This window comes from Hyaloscypha bicolor (assembly GCF_002865645.1).
Source record: "Hyaloscypha bicolor E unplaced genomic scaffold K444scaffold_98, whole genome shotgun sequence".
Taxonomy (NCBI): domain Eukaryota; kingdom Fungi; phylum Ascomycota; class Leotiomycetes; order Helotiales; family Hyaloscyphaceae; genus Hyaloscypha; species Hyaloscypha bicolor.
Window position 1 is genome coordinate 452,330 of NW_020194600.1, and position 19,676 is coordinate 472,005.

Sequence of the window (19,676 nt, forward strand, 5' to 3'; positions counted from 1 at the left end):
TTTGTTTTTGGAAATCCTTTGCAGCTGAAAATGATTGAACTTGGGTTTATAGTCGGACTCCGCGTTGGAATGAGCTATCGGATTTCTAGGACGGGCGAGACACATCTTCCACTGATTGCAGCTGTATCTAGATACGAAGTACTCGAGGATGCAAGAGCAAAAAGCAATGCAGGGCGGCGGGAAGGATACGTCACGTGACCCAACTCGCAGCTCCCACACACTACAGTATTGTCCTGACGCCTTGCCGTGCGAGGCTATCTAGACGAGGAACATCATATTGCTTCTTCGTTGTAGGCTGTCTCTGCTCTTGAGCATCGAAGAGAGGCAGTCATGCAGAGCAGCAAGGCGATCACGTGCCGGTATATGCTCGGCGGAATTGGATGAGCAGCAGCAGAACCAGTGCGTCCGCCTTGCTGGGGCCAGACGGCGCCATCGGACGTCTGCTTGAAAGTTGAAGCACCAGAAGGAAGTTTGACCCCCCGTCGCCTCGCCAAACGACGTGGGGGCGCTTCTCGTGCCCCTTGCCGTTTGCCAATGATCACTATCGCGATCGGATCATCTCGCCCAGTTGCGACTCACACCGGGGCGTGCCTGGCCAGTGACCTCGCGCGCTGAAGCCAGGGCTGTGCAGTAAAAATTGTCCATGTACCGTACTGGAAGTAGTACAGACTTACAGTCCGTACTCCTATCGATATCTTCATTATCATTGGCTGACGAATTGCGACAATTTGCGCACAATGATCCCACGATCCCTCCCGACATCGTGCCATCCCAGACACCGACAGACACTTCCCAGGCAAGCGCCGAACACAGTCAGGGCACGGCGCGATGATGCAGGCATCCTGCTCCCGGGGAACATCGCAAGCATGCCGATCGGCTCTCGTCCCCCGGCTCCACGTTGACGTTATCTCGAACACGGCATCCTGATTTTCTGAGGACTTGTGAAGGAGAGATCAGCGCCAGCCTCAGCCTGAGATTGGCCTCGCCCCTGCCCCTCGCCCACCTCTGCCCGAAACCGTTATCCCACTCGATCGGAGGACCCGTCTGGGATGCTGCGCATTTCAACTTGCAAGTACGTACCGCATCTACCTCTCCCACGTACTTGTACCAAGAAGCCAGCTGAGTACTTAGCTCACTGCTTAGCTCTGTCTCCCGCCCCCGCCCTGCCGCCCTCCCGCCCGCCGGAAAAGCTGATCTGGCTCCGCGACCAAAGAAGCAATGACAGCCACTTACTGTAATAGCTATCCCACAGCTGTCGACACTATCAGCGCGGGACGCACATTGAAGTTTGGCCCTTGGGGTGAGGGTACAGTACATCCCAACCTTGCGTAAGAAGTGGATATCCTCCCGCGGGATGGTATAGTGCTTTGCAGCGCTCTCGGCCTTACTCCTGAACCATCGGAGCCAGTCACACCCCTCCCTGATTCCCTCCATCCTCCCACCGTCCACGGGCGATGGTTACTGCACACCGTGTCACCATCTTCCTGCGGTGGGACCGTGGGTGGTGATCAAGTGCCACCACGAGCACGTTTGCGTGATTCGAGAGGGAGATTGGCAAGGTTGCATGGGTGGCGCGGGAGGCGCTGGTTGGTCACGAATTTCGCTCTTGATTGCATGCGCAACACCACACCTCTTTCGCTCTCCAAGCTGTCGGTAAAGACAGGTAGGACAGGGAGGACAGGGAGGACAGGGAGGACAGGGAGGACGGGGAGGACAGGAGCGACTTTGTTGGACGTCCCTTATCTCTCCACGACGTCTCCTTGTTCGACACGCCCTCGTTCTGGTCTCGCTCCGTTCACATGTCAAGTGATAATGAGGTTTGAGCGAGGGTCCGTTGTCCCTCTACCTCAGGTGCTGTCATAATGACCTGGCCGTCTGTGGGGGCTAGAGTCACGCTCGTGCTAGTACGCCCCCAGTGCTCCATATACATACATGGTACAGTACGAAGGACGAGATATCAATAGCAGATCAGGATTCAGCGCCCAGCCAATTTTGAGATAGCGCCACACTTATCTTCGATGAGCGTTCCTCGTGTCACAGATTATCCTAGGGGTCCGGGAATTTATGCTGCCTACCATCCTAATCTGGACCCTCGGGACTTACACTGAATGCCGTTGCTGTTTCGTCCCAACTGCGCACTGTCTCCAATCGTGTTGGTCAGGTTCGTGTACTTGACTAGGTGCGGCACGATAGCATAGTCTGCTACTGCGGACTTGATAGGGCTATTTCAGCTGGGGAACTCTGGAGTGCAAAGTACCCAGGAGGGAGGAACAATGCGTCAATGAACTGCTGCTGCACGGTGAGGCATGTTGAAGCACGAAACGATTTCACGAATGGCGCTGGCTCGGAGATATGATGAGATAGGGTTGGAATCCGTCAGCCTCTCATGTGTAACTGTTGCTTCTGGACCGCGTCGTTCTAGTGTATCAGAGTCCAGATAGGCTTCCGGGACGTCCGTCAGCCCAGGGCCAAGCTACTTTGTACAACTGCGGCTCGCCCCGCTGCTGTTAGTTTGCAAGTTAAAGCTAGTTTGGCTGGGCCACTCCTGACTCACAGGAGGCGCCCCTCCCTCCCCTTTCCTCTTCTTTTTGGCACCGCTGCTGCGTGAGACTGCGATAACGGTGGCGTATGCTGGAGCGTAGGAGTGAGAAACGGTCACAGCGAGGAAGAGGGGATTCAAAAGCTCTGAAGAGCGGAGTCCCTCCCTGCTGAATACCCAGCGGGTTCTCACGGGTTCCAACTGCGCTGCTGGCTTTCGAGCTTGCTGCACCACATTGGAGGCCCAGACCTGGCGGCTCGCAAGTGCAAGTGCAAGTACCGAGGAATACCCAGCACTGGTATCAGCTGGTGCTGGGCTGGGCTGTGCTGTGCTGTGCTGTGCTGTGCTCTCCTGTGCTGACCCGTGGTGGTGCGGAGGGACTTGTATCATACTATCATTGTTGTGGTGTCGCAGGCCCAGGATCCGTTATCTCCAGCCAGTGTGGACCCTGCCATACTTACTCTCGCTGGCTGCGCTTGGGGTTGCTTTTGCGGCCTGCCTTGGCTTGCTTGGCCTGTGCAGCCCATTACTGATAAACTCGCATTTCACTTAAACAACGGCGGACCCCCTTCGCACGCCATGGACCACCAGGACCACCAGGACCACTCTGTTTCGACGAAGCCCCGTACCGACAACTCTCTCTCTCTTCAGACCGTCATCACCGCCATCGCCATCGCCAGCGCCGACCTAAAGCCCGTTGTTCGTCCATCTGGTGGCGGCAAGCAGGCCCGCGTCAGAGGCATTCCGACCCTCGGTCCGCGCAAATTTCAGCAGCGCCGCCTATCTGTGCCCCCCACCCCCCAAATCTGGCATTTACCAGAGACCTCCCAACACCTCGCGATTGACGACTCGAGCCTCCCCCAAGACTCCTCCAATCTCTGCCGATTGTCCCTTTATGCCTTCTATTGCCCTGTGGAGCCATCGATTCGGAAGACTTTGCCAACATGAGCAGCCTATTCTCCCCACCACGCCGTGAGAAGGCACGAGTAGACGACTCCCATCTGCCCAAAGGAGACTGTCGATACATCTTGCTGCACCCCGAGGTGAAGGGGTTGAGATGTGCCTGTGTAGGATTTGCCCTGAACCGATCCATACCGGGAAGCACCTGCGACTGCGGCCATCAGGCGTGCTACCATTCCCCGGACAAGGAGAATAGCTCGGTCGAACGGCAAGAGCTGGAAGCCTTGCGCGAAAAGGTCAACATGCTGGAAGAAGAGTTGGATAGGGAGAGACAAGGTGGAAGAGGCGGAATCGTTGACAGACTGGGTCGGTTGGAAGAGCTCGTTGATAACACCAAGACTGAAAATGACTCGCAGTTGAAGGGCGTCTATCGCAATATTGGTGGACTCTGGCAAAGCGTTGGTGCACTCTCGCAGAACGTTGGTGCCCTGAATAAGCGGACGTCAGACTACGAGGATCACCTTGAGTTGTTGGATGACGGTGTGGAAAGAATGAGACATCAACTCATGGAAATCGACGATGCGTCCATGCGAGTCGAGGACCGAGTCGACGCTCTTGAGAACTCAACGACTCCCATCTCGGCCGTCATCAGTCGACGGAGAAGGGCATCGACGCCTCCATCGCCGGAGCTGGATGATAACAGCGATTGCTCAGTTCGATCAGAAGAGACTGCAACCACGTCTCGTTCTGAGATTCGTTATTCATTGCAATTAGTGAGAGCTGACGAGAGAGAGGTTTCGACCATTCAATCCTTTCGAGAGAGAGTCGCCTCTGTAGGATCCGAACCCCAGGCTTGGACCGTACACATCTCCTTACTACCGAGTAGCTCACAACCTTTCCCTTTTGAGAAAGATACCGCAGCTTACAAACGTTGCCTCTCTCGCGGTTTGCACCAAATGATTGTTGTTCCCGACACAGATAGTCATTCGTTCAAAACTTCTGTTGACCGGGCTTTCATCGAGATCCTTTGCGGACGGCCCTGGGACCCGCTTGTCGCAAGAATTTGCGATGCCAAAAACCTACGAGGACTTCCAATGCTCCGTCAACTTCCTAAGAGCCTTGTGGGCAGTGACTACAACGCCGAATTCCTTCAACACAACTGCGCAGTTGTGGATGAATTCGGGAAGATCATAGATTTATATATCGCCATGTCGGAGGACACGATTTCGTGGGCTGAGCTCAGAGACGTTCGCGCCTTCATACCGGGATTGGAAGCGTCATGGACGTATGACCTATACCTTGATGGTACTGGCAGAGACGGGCCCGAGATGAGTCGCCCAGCCGCGGGCGATATTCTCACCGGATTACCGTCACTGAAACGCAACGCTTCCGAGATATCAAGGAGTCCCAGCTTCGGATCATCGTCAACAGACGGAGAAGCGAGAGCAAAGATCAGACGCCACGCCGCCCCTTACACTGGGCCCAGTGTGGAAGTTGTTGGAAGACGTACGGAGGCAGTTTGACATCGTTCGAAAGATTAGAGTGTGCAATAGGGTCGGAAGGATTAATTTTTCTGGGATTTGGCGTAAGGAGACTGGCGCTTAGATGGATATACAATACCTGAGAATGGTTGGATGGAGTTTGGGACATGTAGTCATTCACGACCAGAGAGTTCTCAATCTAGAGCCGCCTTGCTACTTTCAAGACTTGAGCTGTCTTCCCGCCTTGTGTTTACAGACGACCAGTTTTCAGTGATGTTGGATGAAGAAAATCGAATCTACCGCTATGAGACGACTCGACCTTGGTATATGAATCAAAGTACCGGCGGTACGTTACCAAGACGTCGGGAATAATGAATAGCTTGGACTTTCTGTAGTATATTGAAAATGCCTAAGGGATAAACTGCAGGAAGCTGGCGTTCCGGGAACTTTCAAGGACTTTTAACTCAACTAGAACTTAACACCCTCTGTGAATTGATATGAGCTGGCCAAAACAAGCAGGAGGACAGCCCTCCTATATGTAGCCGAACTTGGGCATTGCTGAAAGACTGTTGCTGCCAAAGACTGCGAAAGCGGCGGGTCACGTGATGGTACTTTAGCTTTGTTGACCCTGCCTTTGAAATTCTGCCCAAACTCAAACGCGAGAAAACACCAAACCCGCGTCATCCCAACTCCACTCCCACATATCATCACCGCAACAAAGTGCATTCGCAGCCTTGCATTGCATTGCATTACTCCTTTATCATCTTACTGCCGCTCGGCAGTCACCGACCCACTCTGCGCTTTGTCTCTTGCAGCCCCACCGCCTTCGCTTGGCGCACGTCCCTTCCGCTACGATGGATCCGGACAAGCGTGATGACGATGTCCAGTCAGTGGGGGTGGTTTCCTTTCCAGTCATCCCGATGGCTCTTCAACGACGCTCATTGGTCCCTGATGCCCCGCTCCAGATCCCGAAAGTGCGAACATCAGAATCACGACTTTCGCGCGAGTTCGATGACCATTTCAACCACGTTCGCCAGGTACCCGACACACAACCAGAACAACCATCCACCGAAGAACAAGAAGAAGGAGAAGAAGAAGAAGAAGACTCCACTATCATCGTTATTGCAGTGGAGCAGAGCCTTGCAGCCTCGACTCGGGATCGCTTCATCAAGGCTTTTCAAGCAAATCAGTTCTGGCTGCCCCTCAGTCAACGAGCCCCCTCCCCTCCACCACCGACTACTTCCACTCCCCCATCCAACGACCACCAAGTGAGTGCACGCGAGCGCCTGGGAGCCCGGCAAGTTGGTTACGATCCGAATGCACGCCCAGGTGTGACTGTCCAACACGGTGAAAACGAGCGCACCTTCACCTTCAACTCTTGGACTGGGGCCATTTACACTTGGACTGTTAAGGATACTTGCTCGAATCCATACCTCCCACCTCAACCAAAGCTCAAGAAACGGGGGCCTAAGGTCGTCTACGGCATCTGCAGAAAAGTAGCTGGTGTTAGAATGCCTGATGCCTCACAATCCCCATCCAAGCGTCGCAAGACAAAAGGCCCTTATATGAAGCCTCGGAAACCCAGTAAGTGAACTTGCTCCTCTTTGGTTGCTCATGTCGTCTACCTGGATCGTGCTAACCGCAGCCAAGTGTTAATATGGCCTGCTGGATTGCTCCCTGTCGAGATCTTTGCCCTAATCATAGATCACCTTCCCCGTTCGAGTATTCAAAGTCTGCGACTCGTCAACAAGGAGTTTGAAGATAAGGTATCGCCGGTCTTGTTCAAGGTGGTTGTTGTTCCTTTCCGACCCGAGATTTATGGAATCGCCCCCGAAACAACACCGACGAATGATGGCCCACAAAGCTCTGTCCTGCTGCAAGATAAAGGCATGAGAGTATTTGAAGGGTTAGTATTAAAAAAAATCTTCTCTGCATAATGGGTTGCTAAGTGGTCGCGTCACAGGTTCGGCAAATGGATCCAGAAGTTCGCCATGAGCTTCGAGATTGACCCTGAGAAGCTTGCAAGCCCTCCAGTCAAGTGTGACCAAGAGGCAATTGTCTCGTTCTGGGGTATCTACCGGTGGCCATACAAGAATTACAATCGCTATTCTCAGCTCGAGGGCCTGGAACAAACTGCAGATGAGACCAGAAGCATGGCAAAGGCATTGACGTTCATTAAAAACGCGAAGGAGCTTGGTTTGTCAATTGATGGCGGTTTGGGTTGGCTCGCAGGTCCCGACACCAATCAGCGAGTTCTTGACCGGGGACAGAATTTGTCGGTATTCGGCGAATCAAGATTCCTTCCCGAACTCAAGACTATTCCATCGAAACAACCTAGGGAGAAGCGTTCTGAATCAAGAGCTGCCCAGCCTGGTAGCATGCGAGCTGCTTTTGAGAGAATGTTGCAAGAGGCGGGTTACTTGGGTGAAAGCCTCGAGCCCTCTATCCGAATGATGTTGGAAAATGAGGCCTCAGACGAGAATAATCAATGGGAATCACGCCCCTGGGACAACTTTGCTGCTCGCACTGCAGGCAATGACAACCTTCCCGCCCGCGTCCCCGGAACGGAGAACTGGAGAGTCATGACGCGTCGCCGTGGACACGTTCTCGCTGAAATGGCTGCTGCTCTTGACGAAGATGCTGCGAGCCAATCTTACTCAGAGGATGACGAGGATGACGATGAACAACTCGTTCCTGCCCTTGCGTTCTCTTGCAAGGCCAAGGCCAAGACTGAAACCGTCCCTCTCAAGCCAAACGATCTCACCAACGCTCAGAAAGAGATGCTTCTCGAAATGGAGTGGGCCCAGGAGGCGTTCATGCAGTCGTACGTCATTGCTGTTATTGACAACCATAAGAGTTTTGAGAACATTCAGGTACTCAATATCGCGCGCCTGCCAAGTCGCCACTTAGCAATTCTTCGCCGTGAGGATTTCTGGGACAGCTTGGAACAAGTAAAAAAGTTGTCTTTGGGCATAATTCCTGACTGGCGCAAGGTTGTCAAGGAGGAGACGAGCTGGGTTCAGGACACAAGAATTGTTCCCTCTCTATCCATTGCTGGAATTTATCAGCTTCTCTCTCAACAGATTTCAGAGCGATCGAACATCACAGACCTTCACTTTGAATGGGTATGTGGAGGAGAGTATGATGTCGGACTTTTCGCACGAAATCAACATGTTATGGCCGCTCCATTGGTCTCCGAGACAATCCACATGGTTAACAGGGCCCACGAGCATCCGATTCTGACTCTTCCCCATATCCAACACCTATCTCTGAAGAACTGCTGGATCAGCCCACACATCATGATGAGATTTATGACGTCCTTGAGAGAGTCTTCTTTGCAGAGCCTCACTCTCGATTCGGTTTCGTTGACAGCTCCTCTTGCTCCGAATGCGCAGCCAGCTCCTCTTACTCAGGCCGGCATTGCACAGAATCCACCGAATCCGCAAAATGCACAAAATCAACAGATTCCTGGCGGCCTACCCGGTGCCAACGTAGTTTTGGTCAACGCACTGGCACCACCCGGAGGACCACCTGGACTGGCACAGAACGCGCAGAACGCTCCAGCACAACCTCTGCCAGCCCCGCATGTCAACAACCAACAGAATACCGCCAATGACTGGCTTCAACCTCCACGTCCGGGCTCTTGGGCTGAAATCATTGACTCATTGACCCCTGGTATCACGCTAGCAGATCTCCGTTACTCGAGGGATAATCTTGAGGAGCCCCCAGCCAAAGAGCCAACCGCATTCACAAAATTCACACTCGAGTCTTGTGGATATGTACGTCTTCCATTGGACTTTGACCAGGCGGTCATTGATCCACCACAAGTACATACTCCTCTCGGTGCTCTTGTTACAAAGCGAATCGCCGACCTCGATCCCTTCATGATGAAATCACATGATGCAAACCTGGGTGTTATAGTCAACCATATCAGTGCTGCTGAATCGGCCACTCTCCAGAATGCCTGGAACATGACCACGGATTGGGGCACTTCTCGTCAGGAACTTCTTTCGGATTCCCGGGCTGATGGTGTACAAAACCCTGGTCGCGGTCGCCTCTCCGGCTTGGTTGAAGCTACCCGTTCAGCGGCTTCGAATTCTTCTTCTAATTGACACCCTAGATCACCTTTTGCGTCTCTTGGATCGATTCATCAGCAGACCGTCGCTTGGCATCTTTTCCCGACCTTCTCGACCACACGGATATGCTTCATATGGAGAGTTTCCCATCTGCGCAACTCCCCCAAAAAGTTGATGTAATGTTAGATTATTGTTTTGTTTTGAAAAGCATAGCGCTGGTTTGGGCATACATTTCACGCTTCACCACGCATTCACTGGCCCAAACATTTTCCATTGCCATACAAGGCAAATCTGTATCATGAAGACCACGGCCTGCTGGAACGACCTGCTCACTTCCGTGGTCTAAGAGTCTAGGATTTGGGCTGAGGTCATCTCATGATTTGTAGGACTTCCAACACGACAACAAGACTAGATTAGACGAGAGAAACAATCTTTCATGTAGGACTAGCTCTCAATAAAAACACAGAAAACTCTATCTGAGCCTTGCACCGATTGTCAATTATTTGAACTCTGCCTTGAAATAATGTCTTTCCTCAAGAGTATATGTTGTAGAAGGTGTACAAATTCCGAGTCGTGTAGCAGAAACAAATGGAACCTGAGCACAAAGCATCGAGGTACAGTTGGAAACGTTTTGTCCGCAACTGAGTTTCAATCCAAAACTTGCTACAGCATCACTCGAAGTGGAACTGGACAAGTATTACTAATGAATGTTCTGTTTGTCACCCTCGGCAATGCAGGTGCGACCTGATAGTGATCAAGAAGGCAAGAACGACATCCTGAGGTGAGCAAAGACGACGAAGTACGTCGAGGCCTTTTAATTCTTCCGAATGCTGCGGTTGCAGATCTTTGAGAGCGGCTAATCTCAATGCTCTTTAAGAGACCACTCACCTGAGACTTTAATTGCACTCAATTGGACGGGTCCTCTGTCTGACTTTCTCATCACAAGTTGGTAGACCCGCATGTTGATTTCGATGTATCATTTTCGTATGCTAGGTGAGACCAGCAAATGCTACTGGAGTACAGTCCGATGAGAAGAGTCTCATCGTTGATCACATCATAATGCCCCTCGCAAACCCCAGATCATGTCAAGCCCAAACCGAAAAGGAATCATCTATGCAGCAGTGATGGCACGACGCTGACGAGCACCGCGTTGTCTTGAGCTCAGGTGGGCCACCTCACGACCAACGACCGCCTCCGACTTCTGAACAACCTCCTCGCCCTCGGTCAGGATCAACTCAATGTGGCACGGGTTCGACATGTACGGGTTGATCTACGTTTTCATCAGTTTCCAATCCAACCAGAGGAAAATAGACTGTATGTATGCTTACACGTCCGTGAGCACGATATGTTCGTCGGCGTTGCTTAGGGGCCTGGTTGACTTGGATGTGCTTGACGATCAGGTTGCCAGTATCGAGACCCTTGGTATCTGCGTTCGCCTCTGCGTTCTTGAGGAGACCGAGCAGGAACTCGGCGGACTTGACTGGCCATCTAGCTCGGGACACACCGAATGCCTTGCCTGTCATATCCCCGTCAATACATGTCTCCGCCCCAACTTCAACTTCCTCAGATCAAGAGATATCGTACCCTGTGCAGCACGTCCGGTTCCTCCAGCGTATCTTCTCATCGGGACGGCCTCCTTGTGTTCTTGGACATTCTCCAAAAACTTGATGGCGCGCTGCAGCTTCCAGCCGTTGATCGCTTGACTACAATGTGTTAGACTGCACCTGAACAGATCCCTAGTGGCACGAACGCTGTCTCTCTTGTATTCTTGAAGCTGACACGGAGATATGCACCCCGCGCGCGGGCAGACTTCGCTGAGGAAACCTCAGTTGCGGCGTAACGAACCTGGGAAGAAAGTTCAAGTTAGCAGTGTCCCTGTCAACGTTTTGATTCCCTTCAGCGGAGAAGGGTTCGATCCATGACGTCCGCGCTGTCAGGGGCTTCCAATTTGAGGTAAGAGACGAGGGGACTCACCATCTTGATTTCAGTTGATGATTCGCGGGGGTTGTGAGGTCGTCGTCAAAAATCAACTTTGAAGCGGATCTCGACAATTTTCGACAATTTCCAGTGCGGTCGCTTAATGTGCCCAAAAGGGCTAGCGAAAAATGTCACGTGAGCGAACTTCCACCGAGACCAACGGAAGCCGAAGGTTTCTTGTGGTGAGACCCACGAATTAGAACTAGGTAATAGGAAAGGCCCAAAAGCCCTGCAGCAATCTTCGGGTTTAGTTGATCGGAAGTTGCAATGTTAAAACCCCAGCAGATGAGGTCACGTATCCCCCAAACAGCTGCAAAATAGGGATCTTGCCACTTGAGATTTCCAAGTCGAGACAGCGTTAGAAATCACAAAAGAACAATTCAATTCAGTAAAAGCATCATGTTTGTTGATTTATTGGAGTTTACATCTGGCCAACAGAAAGAAAAGCCTTTGCGCCGTATCATCTTCCTAGCTCGTAAGGCCTGGAGTCATTTAAAATCCCCTCTCTTAATGTCATATCTTAGCAATCGATTGTGCATCTAGAACCATTCCCCGCCAACCCATCGATTAAGGAAGTCCAGGGAGGCTTCAGGTTGATCCATAGGTACCCTGAACATATCCGTTAGTATTATTTAAACTAAAAGGGAAGCAGTTCGGGAGAGTAAATTGTGCCCTGGGCAATATACGTACATGTGACCTGCACCAAAGATCTGGAGGAAGGTGAAGTTTCCGCTGTTCTTAATCTTTCCATACTTGTCACCGTTATCAAGCTTGATGTCCTTGATGCTGGCCTTGTTGAAGTCCTTCTGACCAGGCCACTCGAGAGCCTCAGTCCAGGCTTGGTTTCCGAGCCAGTTGCAGATGAAGTCAGCATCACCAGCATAGATCAAGACTGGGATCTGCTCGAGAATGCCTGGCACAAGGCGGTGGAACGGTTGCATCCAGTCACCTTGAAACAGGAAGTTTCTGTTGATATCAAAGTTGCAGCTGTCGTAGCTGCTGACTTCAACGCCTAGCTCTTGTTGGACTTCTTTCTTGTTCAAATATTCGCTGATATAACCAAGAGCCGAATAGCAGAGGTTGCTGGAATCCTCGCACTTGCCACGGATATCATAAACGTTCTGGAAGATATGTTAGCAACTTGAATAGGGGATGTGTAGATATAACGGACCTGGCCAGTTCTCTGGTATGGACCGATGAAAGCATTATTGCAATAAATACTAGCCGGAACACAGGACCAGACGCTTTCGCTATCGTAGCAGTTCTGGATCAGGCTTTGGCACCGAGGGAGAGCATTATCCATAGCTTGGCATTCGCCCTCGTCAAGAACAGCTGGGTATCCGCCCTTTCCGCATGCCATTGGTCTATAGTGCTCATATTGGGTATATCCATCAGTAAGACCGTTGCCGATCAAGACCGACTTTAAGTTGATGTTGCGCTTCTTGTGTGACAGAATCTCTGAAGTGAAAACAGGAATGTAGTGACCTGCATAAGATTCCCCGGCAATGTGGAAGTCCTGCTTCGCGTATTCTGGGAATTGCTTGAAAAAGAGAGTGAGAAGTGCGTAGACGTCCTTGCCAGCTGCGATGGTGTTGCTGACAGAGCTACCACTGTAAGAGTAGCCGACATTGACGGGTTGATCGAGGAAGATCACTGAAGCGTTTGCATTCCAGGAGTATGGGTTGTCGTGAAGCTTCAGCTTCGAATCGATCGATGATGGGCCAAGTTCAAGGAAGAGACCAGTGAGTGAAGAGCAGCCAGGCCCTCCATTGAGCCAGAGGATGACTGGGTCGTTCTTGGGGTCATTCCGTGATTCAAAGAACCCTGATCATGTCAGTTGCTGGCAAGAGGAAACGATAAGGCAAACGTGACTCACAGTAGAACAGGTGCTTGTCGTTCTCCTCGTCATCAAGATAACCACTGTATTGCTTGACGTTATCAACCCCAAGCTTTGAAGGATCAACCTTCTTGGCCCTCAGATTGTATGTCTCTAGCTTGCCATCAATCTCCCTTTCCTTCTCGCCCTTCTCGTTCTCGATCCAGACGCTCTGGACATCAGCACCCTTGACAATATAGTCCCATGTGCTGTCCGGCTTTCGGGTATGCGGTTTCGGTGGAGAGAAGAAGCTCGCCTTATCCATCGCTTCTGGGAACATCATGGCGACCTCATCCCAGAGAGCTTTCGCCTCTGCCGGGATGTTCCTCATCGACTCCGTCAGATGCTGCAACGACTCTGCCCATTTATCAGAGACAGGCTTGGCAGCCTCCTTCAATGGGGTCTGTCCCTTGAACGGATTGCTGAGAATGTGTTGTTGGTTCGTCATAGCCGCCGATGCGGCGCCCAACAGGACGGTTGAGGCGAGGAGCTTCATGATGACGATTGCTCGTAGGTAGGGAGGAGAAATGATACCAGATCAGATCACTAATCGAGGCGGTTGTGATCAAGGAGATAGAGGTGGATTGAAGAAAGGGAATCGATACCAGCACACCACAGCTTGGAGTTGTGGTGAAGGAAAGCAGGTGGAACGGGGCTGGGAGGTCTGCTCGTGCTGCTGGTGCTGGGTTTCATGCTCGGTTGGCAAGTCGACGTAATGAGCCCGGCGTGGCTTGTCTTGGCCGGGTGCCTGATGTGCCCCCACCCCCGATCGTCTGGGAGCGATCACGGTCACATGTGCCGTGCTTCTGACTCGTGGGGACCTTCAGGATTTAGTATTTCGGGTGAGCTGCACATGGCTCATGATTCGTCACTGTGAGCAATGTTGACAGAGTGAGTATTTGTACATCTTTTGCAAGATATAATATGGCAATGAAAGTGAGACAGACTGCTGTGCATCGGGCGTTCTCCCTGCACCTAAAATCTTGGGCTCAGGAACTAGTGTGACAACAAATGGTGGCCTCTATGAACGAACACTCTCTTGAATTTTTCAGAAAACCAATCTCAGAACCAACTTCAAGATGCCTATCAACCAGCCCTCAAATCAGATCAAACTGACCAATGTCTCCCTTGTGCGACTGAAGAAAGCCAAAAAGCGCTTTGAAATCGCATGCTATAAGAACAAGGTTTGCCCAGATGCGAAAAAGCTAGGTACAGCAGTGGCTGACCGGAACAGGTCCTCGAATGGCGCTCAGGAATCGAGACAGACCTTGACAACGTCCTACAGATCAACTCCGTCTTCCTAAATGTATCCAAAGGACAAACAGCGCCTTCCGCGGATCTGGCCAAAGCTTTCGGCGCAAAGACCTCTGTGAACGATATTATCCTCGAAATTTTGAACAAGGGAGAGTTACAAGTAGGAGAGAAAGAGAGACACGCACAGCTAGAGCGGGTACACAATGAGGTCGTTAGTATTGTTGCAAGCAAGCTGGTGGACCCGAAGACGAAGAGAGTTTATACTACGGGTATGATCGACAAAGCACTGGATATGCTGAGTTCCCAAGGGTCACAGGCTCAGCAAGAAAAGAGTGCCGGAAGTGGAGCTGGAACGCCTGCTACTGGTGAGGAAGGAGAAGCAAAACTGAAGACGAAAGAACATATCTGGACTGGGGTGGTTGCTACGAAGAGTGCAAAAAGTCAAGCACTTGAAGCGATGAAAGCTTTGATTGCTCATCAGCCTATTCCTGTGGCTAGAGCGAGGATGAGGTTACGCATTACATGTCCTACGAGCATCTTGAAGCAGGCTGCTAGAACTGCTGGTCCAAAGGCTGGAGTAGATGCAGAAGATGGCGAGGAAAAGGCAAAAGGCACTGTCAAGGACCGGATCTTGAGCTTCATAGAGCAGATAGAAACGCAGGATGTCGTAGGTTCTGAGTGGGAGGTCACAGGATTCGTTGAACCAGGTGCATTCAAGGGCTTAGGGGACTTCATTGGTGGAGAGACAAAAGGTCAAGGACGAGTAGAAGTGCTCGACATGGCGGTTACTCATGAGGATTAGAGTAGAAATGTCTTGGGTTCTCTGTAGTTAGCGAGCATAAAAGGCGTCACGGAGTCTAAAACTATCACATATCAAATGCTACCTGACCCCATAAATGGCACTGTTTTGCTGGATTTTGATGGATTTTTTTTCTCCAGGTGACCAGATGTAGTAAAGTACACCGAGTCGTTGCTTCATGCTTAAATGCAAGAGAGCCAAATGCAATGCATGAACCCATCGGAAAGCCGCACTCCATCCAGCCAATGTATCCCCAGCTCTACACACACTTAACCACCCTTCTTCTTGGACACCCCGACAGTCCGACCACGTCTTCCAGTCGTCTTTGAGTGTTGTCCACGAACACGGAGTCCCCAGTAGTGACGAAGACCACGATGAGCACGGATCTTCTTCAGGCGCTCGAGATCGTCACGAAGCTTGGAGTCGACGCCGTTGGCGAGAATTTGGGAGTCCTTGCCATCGACGATATCGCGTTGGCGATTGAGGAACCAGGAGGGGATCTTGTACTGAGTCGGGTTTTGGATGATGGTGACGATTCGCTCAAGTTCTTCGGAGGTGAGCTCACCGGCACTGGAGATCATTAGTCCTTGGTCTTCACGCAACACAGGGCCATCCATACCGCTTGTTAAGATCGACATCGGCCTTCTTGCAAACCAAGTTGCTGTATCGGCGGCCAACACCCTTTATCTTTGTCAATGCGTACATGACTTTTTGCTTTCCCTCAACGTTTGTATTGAGCAAACGGAGAATCTATTCCACTGTTAGACGTATTCGCTGTGATGCTGAGTCGGATGGGGGACGAACGTATTGGAAGTTTGACTTCTCGCCGCTGGGAAAAGGTCAGCACAGCATTCCTCCAGGATACTCCTCAATAGTGAGACTGAGGGCGAGAACATTCAACTTACGTGACGAGAGACATGATGGGCAACAATTCCGACGAATATGCTACTCAATCTTATCGTGGCTTTGCCGGATGGGGGTTTGAAGATCGCGAAATTCTGCTGAAGGAAAGTGCGAGGCGCTAAGGATCCGTGGTTCTTAGCGAGTCTCGCACGTGATGAGCAATATGTGCTCAACCCTTTTAAGACGTGCTCGACACGACTGCAACAACATTTTCAGCATGGACGAGTTCTCTTATAATATCACATAATCAAGGTTCAAGCCTATAATTGGCCACGTATTATCGACCTCCCTCCCTCTTCACGAGTCGAAATCAAGCTTAAGCACCCTACTCGCCCACGCCAAGTCTGGTCTGATCTCGAGCTCTGGAGCCTGCATTGTACCATGAGAGACAAAGACAATGCAAGTCAAATGTGCGCAGTTCTAGGCACGCAATGGGTTCACGAAGAATTGTTGAGAACGCTCGCAGTAGCAGACGGTCTGTAGACCTCACTTGATCAAATTGTGGCTAGAGTAGTTGGCACTCCCTTTTCCTCTTTCAGATCCAGACAACAAGCAGTGAGGCTTGTATCCAGCCTAGGTATACTGGTTCTTCTACGGTTTAAATCCATTTCTTCTAGATATCTCCACTTTCAGTATTGTCCTTTACCAGCCTCTCGTCATTCTTTGCAATGTTAAATTCTTGTACAATGTCTTCTCGGCTGCGAGATATCACTGGACCCGATTGAAATCTGGTCTACAATGTGCGTCCCACTATAGTTTTGGAGGCCCAACAGCACTGACATAGCAAGCTCGATATTCACCTCCAATCACTAATGCTCTAGCGTGCTTTGCGTTGTACAATTTTCAATTTTCCGTATGTCCCGATCTCGTGGGAAACCTGACCTATAATTAGGTTGTGCACTTTGCACGATTCTAGCCTCAATGCACGAAAGCCGTTTATCCTGCAGACTTAGATTCCAGGATTCTCCCACGCTCATCCCATACACCATACCCATCCCATATTAAAACGGCCATCAGATCCCGTCGATTAATTGGCGGGTAGCTTATCGTCCAGAAGTGTACAGCCGTAGTGCGTTACTGTCAACGTGATTTACCTGCCCTTTGGGGGACCGTTCGGAATGACTACAGCAGCTAAGTACCCTCGAACCCTAACTCTCATACTGTTGGTACCAGCAGTGCCTGCAGATCAGCAGCAGCTCTCTGTCTTAACATCAAGGCCTGTCGTGGAGCTCCCTGGATCCACCCCACTTTGAGCTTGCAAAAATGCAAACATAAACTGTCAAATACTTTGACACCCAACCACTTCTCATTCCTTCCCCTTCGTTGAAGATTACCGCGGTCTTGTCTCCCTCCTCACGAATGTGCGTGCATGTTACTTGCAGGTGCTTCTGCAGTGCTTTCGTAGTTCGTCATACCTCCTCAGATCTCATAAATGCGACCGGATATATGGGAATCCCGGTGCGATTCAGAGAGGACCCTACTGGCATCTGCGAGTTGGACCCCAATGTGAAGAGGTGTTCCGGATACGTGGATGTTACAGAGGATCAGCAGTAAGTATTTCATGAACGAATCTCTTTGGATTCTCCCACCGCATGAAGGCCCTAAGAAATACGACTGGAACCGAAGTTGGAGGGGGGGTGGAAATCTAGAAGTCCTCGTGGCTTCCTGTTCCTATTCTATTCCTTCTCCTTGAGACAAAGCTCAACTTGTTGACCTCTTCTAAGCATCTTCTTCTGGTTCTTTAAAACTCGGAACGTGGATCCAACCACCGCCTCCATTACAGTGTGGATCAACGGGGGTCGAATCCATACTCTTGGTCGAATGCATCAAATATGTTGTTTGTCGACCAGCCAACTCAGGTAATTCCTTCACCTCACATATGAGAATATTTCTAGCTTACGAGAAGGTGGGGTCTCCTACAGGATTCCGGTCAATGGCTACGTTTCTTCGTAAGTATCGTCCACTCGCGAAAAGCTATTATTGACATATTTTAGATAAGCAATTATTACTTTGCCAAACGCAATTTGCCCCGACTATAAACAAAGTTTGGGGACATCCGGGACGTACAGTTATGCTAATGAGAGCCTCACCGCAACCCATGACGCTGCACCTAATTTCTATCGAATACTTCAAGGATTTATGGGAGCCATGCCTCAGTATTCTAGAAGCGGATTCCATATCTCAAGTGAGAGTTATGGTGGGCATTACGGGCCTATTTTCAACGAGTATATTGAAGCTCAGAATGCGATGAAGATTCCCGGTGCTCGCCACATCATGTTAGAGACGGTCTTAATTGGGTATGATTGAACACGGAACCATTTTAGATTAAAGCTCATTTTAGACAGAAATGGCCGGTATGACCCTCCCCTTCAATACCAAGCGTATTACAATTACTCGTAAGTATTCCCAAACTACCCTCGAATACTTCATTTTGGGAAACAACACTAACTCAAAGAAAGTGTCTTTCCTGGAAACACACACGACTACTCTCCTTTTAATGCCAGCGTTCAAGCACAATTTTACAACAATAGTTACGGAGCAGGAAACTGCGTAGACCAGATCAAAAACTGTGCTGCAAGAGTGATAAACGAAATTTGCATGTCTGCAGTAAGTCTCCAGCAAAAACCCCGTTTTATCGACTAACATTGGCTACCTACGACTCCTTCTGCGCCAATCTCGTCGAATCTGTTTACGATAACTACTTCGGTCGTGACGAGTACGACATCCGTGAGCTCCGGATCCGTTCCCTTACGCATTTTATGTCTAGTATCTCAATACGCCAAAAGTACCAGCGGCCATTAGGGCATACCAGGGCTATTCCGAATCTTCAAATGCCGTTTTCCAAGTTTTCACCGCAACGGGCGACGACAATCGGGAGGTGGGGACGATTGAAGCACTCAGACAATTGATTAAGCAGAACGTCACTATCATGCTTTATGCTGGGGATGCTGATTATAAAGTTGCTTCTCCTTTCCGTTTTGTAGGTCTACAATGCTAATTTGGGACCAGCTGTAACTGGCTCGGCGGTCAGGCTCCTGGGTTCGATTGTGCTGGATTTGTCAATATTTCTACGACCGACAACGTTGTCCACGGGCAAGTGAAGCAAGCTGGGAAGATTTCGTTGGTCAGGATCTACGGTCTGGTCACGAGGTACCGTTCTACCAGCCCCTAGCAGCTCTCTCAATCTTTGAGCAGGCAATAAATGGCAAGGATGCCGCTAAGGGAGCCCTTACAGCATCGAGGGGCTACCTCACGGAGGGAGCAAAGGACAGCACGTACAGGGAAGGCAATTCGATGATACAGCTTTCTGTTTTACCGGCTATGCGACGTACAACCATACGACAGGTGCTCAGAATAAGACACATTGGAAGACGGAGCTGGTCAGAAGAAGGGAGGGGCAGGGGCCTTCTGAGCTCGAGCAAGAAATTCAAAGGTTGAGGACAAGAGTCGATGAGAATATGAAGGCAATTCCTACGCACTGATTATTAAGGAGAGATTTATTCCTAAACGGATGTGTTTGTAGCGGTCCATGTATTCAGTTGATGATCCGAAAACCATCGCACCCAGAGGATAAGGTATTCGGCCCGTGGAGCATCACATGGGTCAGAGGTTAAACTTCTGTTTCAACATCGGCGCAACTTTGAAAATCCAAACAGCGACATTTCCAAATGCCATGCATGCTTTCCAGAGACAACCTATTCTTGTGCAGTTTCATCGGGGGTCACGTGGGTATTCCACGTTTCAGCAGCACCAGCAAGAGGTGAGGTCTCAGTGTCTCACATTGGACCTCGGCTGGCGGCGTTGGCTTGTCGTCCACGACTCACGATGGTCGCTTGCGGTACCGTAAATTACCTAGCACAACGTGTGAGTG

General features: G+C 50.6%; 9 protein-coding genes across 9 annotated transcripts; 4 read left to right on the forward strand and 5 right to left on the reverse strand.

Moving 5' to 3' along the window:
• Positions 1 to 648: 648 nt before the first annotated feature.
• Positions 649 to 1,524, reverse strand: K444DRAFT_438657 (uncharacterized protein). The gene has a single exon (XM_024872820.1). It carries the CDS (start codon positions 1,432 to 1,434, stop codon positions 814 to 816), a length of 621 nt encoding a protein of 206 aa, XP_024735068.1. The 5' UTR covers positions 1,435 to 1,524; the 3' UTR covers positions 649 to 813.
• A 271-nt stretch (positions 1,525 to 1,795) lies between these two features.
• Positions 1,796 to 2,929, reverse strand: K444DRAFT_631218 (uncharacterized protein; the record flags this gene model as incomplete). The annotated part of the gene is made up of 3 exons (XM_024883328.1): positions 1,796 to 1,875; positions 2,104 to 2,212; positions 2,555 to 2,929. The coding sequence occupies 3 exons, from the start codon at positions 2,927 to 2,929 to the stop codon at positions 1,796 to 1,798; spliced, it is 564 nt and encodes a 187-aa protein (XP_024735069.1).
• Positions 2,930 to 3,206: 277 nt separating this feature from the next.
• K444DRAFT_438617 (uncharacterized protein) lies at positions 3,207 to 5,173 on the forward strand. The gene has a single exon (XM_024872819.1). The coding sequence runs from the start codon at positions 3,484 to 3,486 to the stop codon at positions 4,960 to 4,962; it is 1,479 nt and encodes a 492-aa protein (XP_024735070.1). The 5' UTR covers positions 3,207 to 3,483; the 3' UTR covers positions 4,963 to 5,173.
• Positions 5,174 to 5,941: 768 nt separating this feature from the next.
• Positions 5,942 to 9,489, forward strand: K444DRAFT_564094 (uncharacterized protein). The gene is made up of 3 exons (XM_024877047.1): positions 5,942 to 6,504; positions 6,571 to 6,826; positions 6,884 to 9,489. Exons 1-3 carry the CDS (start codon positions 6,432 to 6,434, stop codon positions 9,030 to 9,032), a joined length of 2,478 nt encoding a protein of 825 aa, XP_024735071.1. The 5' UTR covers positions 5,942 to 6,431; the 3' UTR covers positions 9,033 to 9,489.
• A 618-nt stretch (positions 9,490 to 10,107) lies between these two features.
• On the reverse strand, positions 10,108 to 10,973 carry K444DRAFT_631221 (60S ribosomal protein L17; the record flags this gene model as incomplete). Its single annotated transcript, XM_024883329.1, has 5 exons — positions 10,108 to 10,266; positions 10,325 to 10,548; positions 10,581 to 10,699; positions 10,747 to 10,841; positions 10,971 to 10,973. 5 exons carry the CDS (start codon positions 10,971 to 10,973, stop codon positions 10,108 to 10,110), a joined length of 600 nt encoding a protein of 199 aa, XP_024735072.1.
• A 384-nt stretch (positions 10,974 to 11,357) lies between these two features.
• Positions 11,358 to 13,687, reverse strand: K444DRAFT_614434 (uncharacterized protein). The gene is made up of 4 exons (XM_024880530.1): positions 12,850 to 13,687; positions 12,145 to 12,797; positions 11,664 to 12,094; positions 11,358 to 11,582 (listed from the first exon to the last, which is right to left on the reverse strand). The coding sequence occupies exons 1-4, from the start codon at positions 13,343 to 13,345 to the stop codon at positions 11,513 to 11,515; spliced, it is 1,650 nt and encodes a 549-aa protein (XP_024735073.1). The 5' UTR covers positions 13,346 to 13,687; the 3' UTR covers positions 11,358 to 11,512.
• Positions 13,688 to 13,928: 241 nt separating this feature from the next.
• Positions 13,929 to 14,905, forward strand: K444DRAFT_532280 (Shwachman-Bodian-diamond syndrome protein; the record flags this gene model as incomplete). Its single annotated transcript, XM_024875068.1, has 2 exons — positions 13,929 to 14,033; positions 14,084 to 14,905. The coding sequence occupies 2 exons, from the start codon at positions 13,929 to 13,931 to the stop codon at positions 14,903 to 14,905; spliced, it is 927 nt and encodes a 308-aa protein (XP_024735074.1).
• Positions 14,906 to 15,171: 266 nt separating this feature from the next.
• K444DRAFT_644109 (40S ribosomal protein S18) lies at positions 15,172 to 15,821 on the reverse strand (the record flags this gene model as incomplete). Its single annotated transcript, XM_024884924.1, has 4 exons — positions 15,172 to 15,472; positions 15,522 to 15,652; positions 15,707 to 15,731; positions 15,808 to 15,821. The coding sequence occupies 4 exons, from the start codon at positions 15,819 to 15,821 to the stop codon at positions 15,172 to 15,174; spliced, it is 471 nt and encodes a 156-aa protein (XP_024735075.1).
• A 1,430-nt stretch (positions 15,822 to 17,251) lies between these two features.
• On the forward strand, positions 17,252 to 19,217 carry K444DRAFT_644110 (alpha/beta-hydrolase; the record flags this gene model as incomplete). The annotated part of the gene is made up of 9 exons (XM_024884925.1): positions 17,252 to 17,355; positions 17,530 to 17,603; positions 17,805 to 18,102; positions 18,151 to 18,201; positions 18,265 to 18,412; positions 18,573 to 18,785; positions 18,837 to 18,929; positions 18,971 to 19,133; positions 19,177 to 19,217. 9 exons carry the CDS (start codon positions 17,252 to 17,254, stop codon positions 19,215 to 19,217), a joined length of 1,185 nt encoding a protein of 394 aa, XP_024735076.1.
• Positions 19,218 to 19,676: the final 459 nt, after the last annotated feature.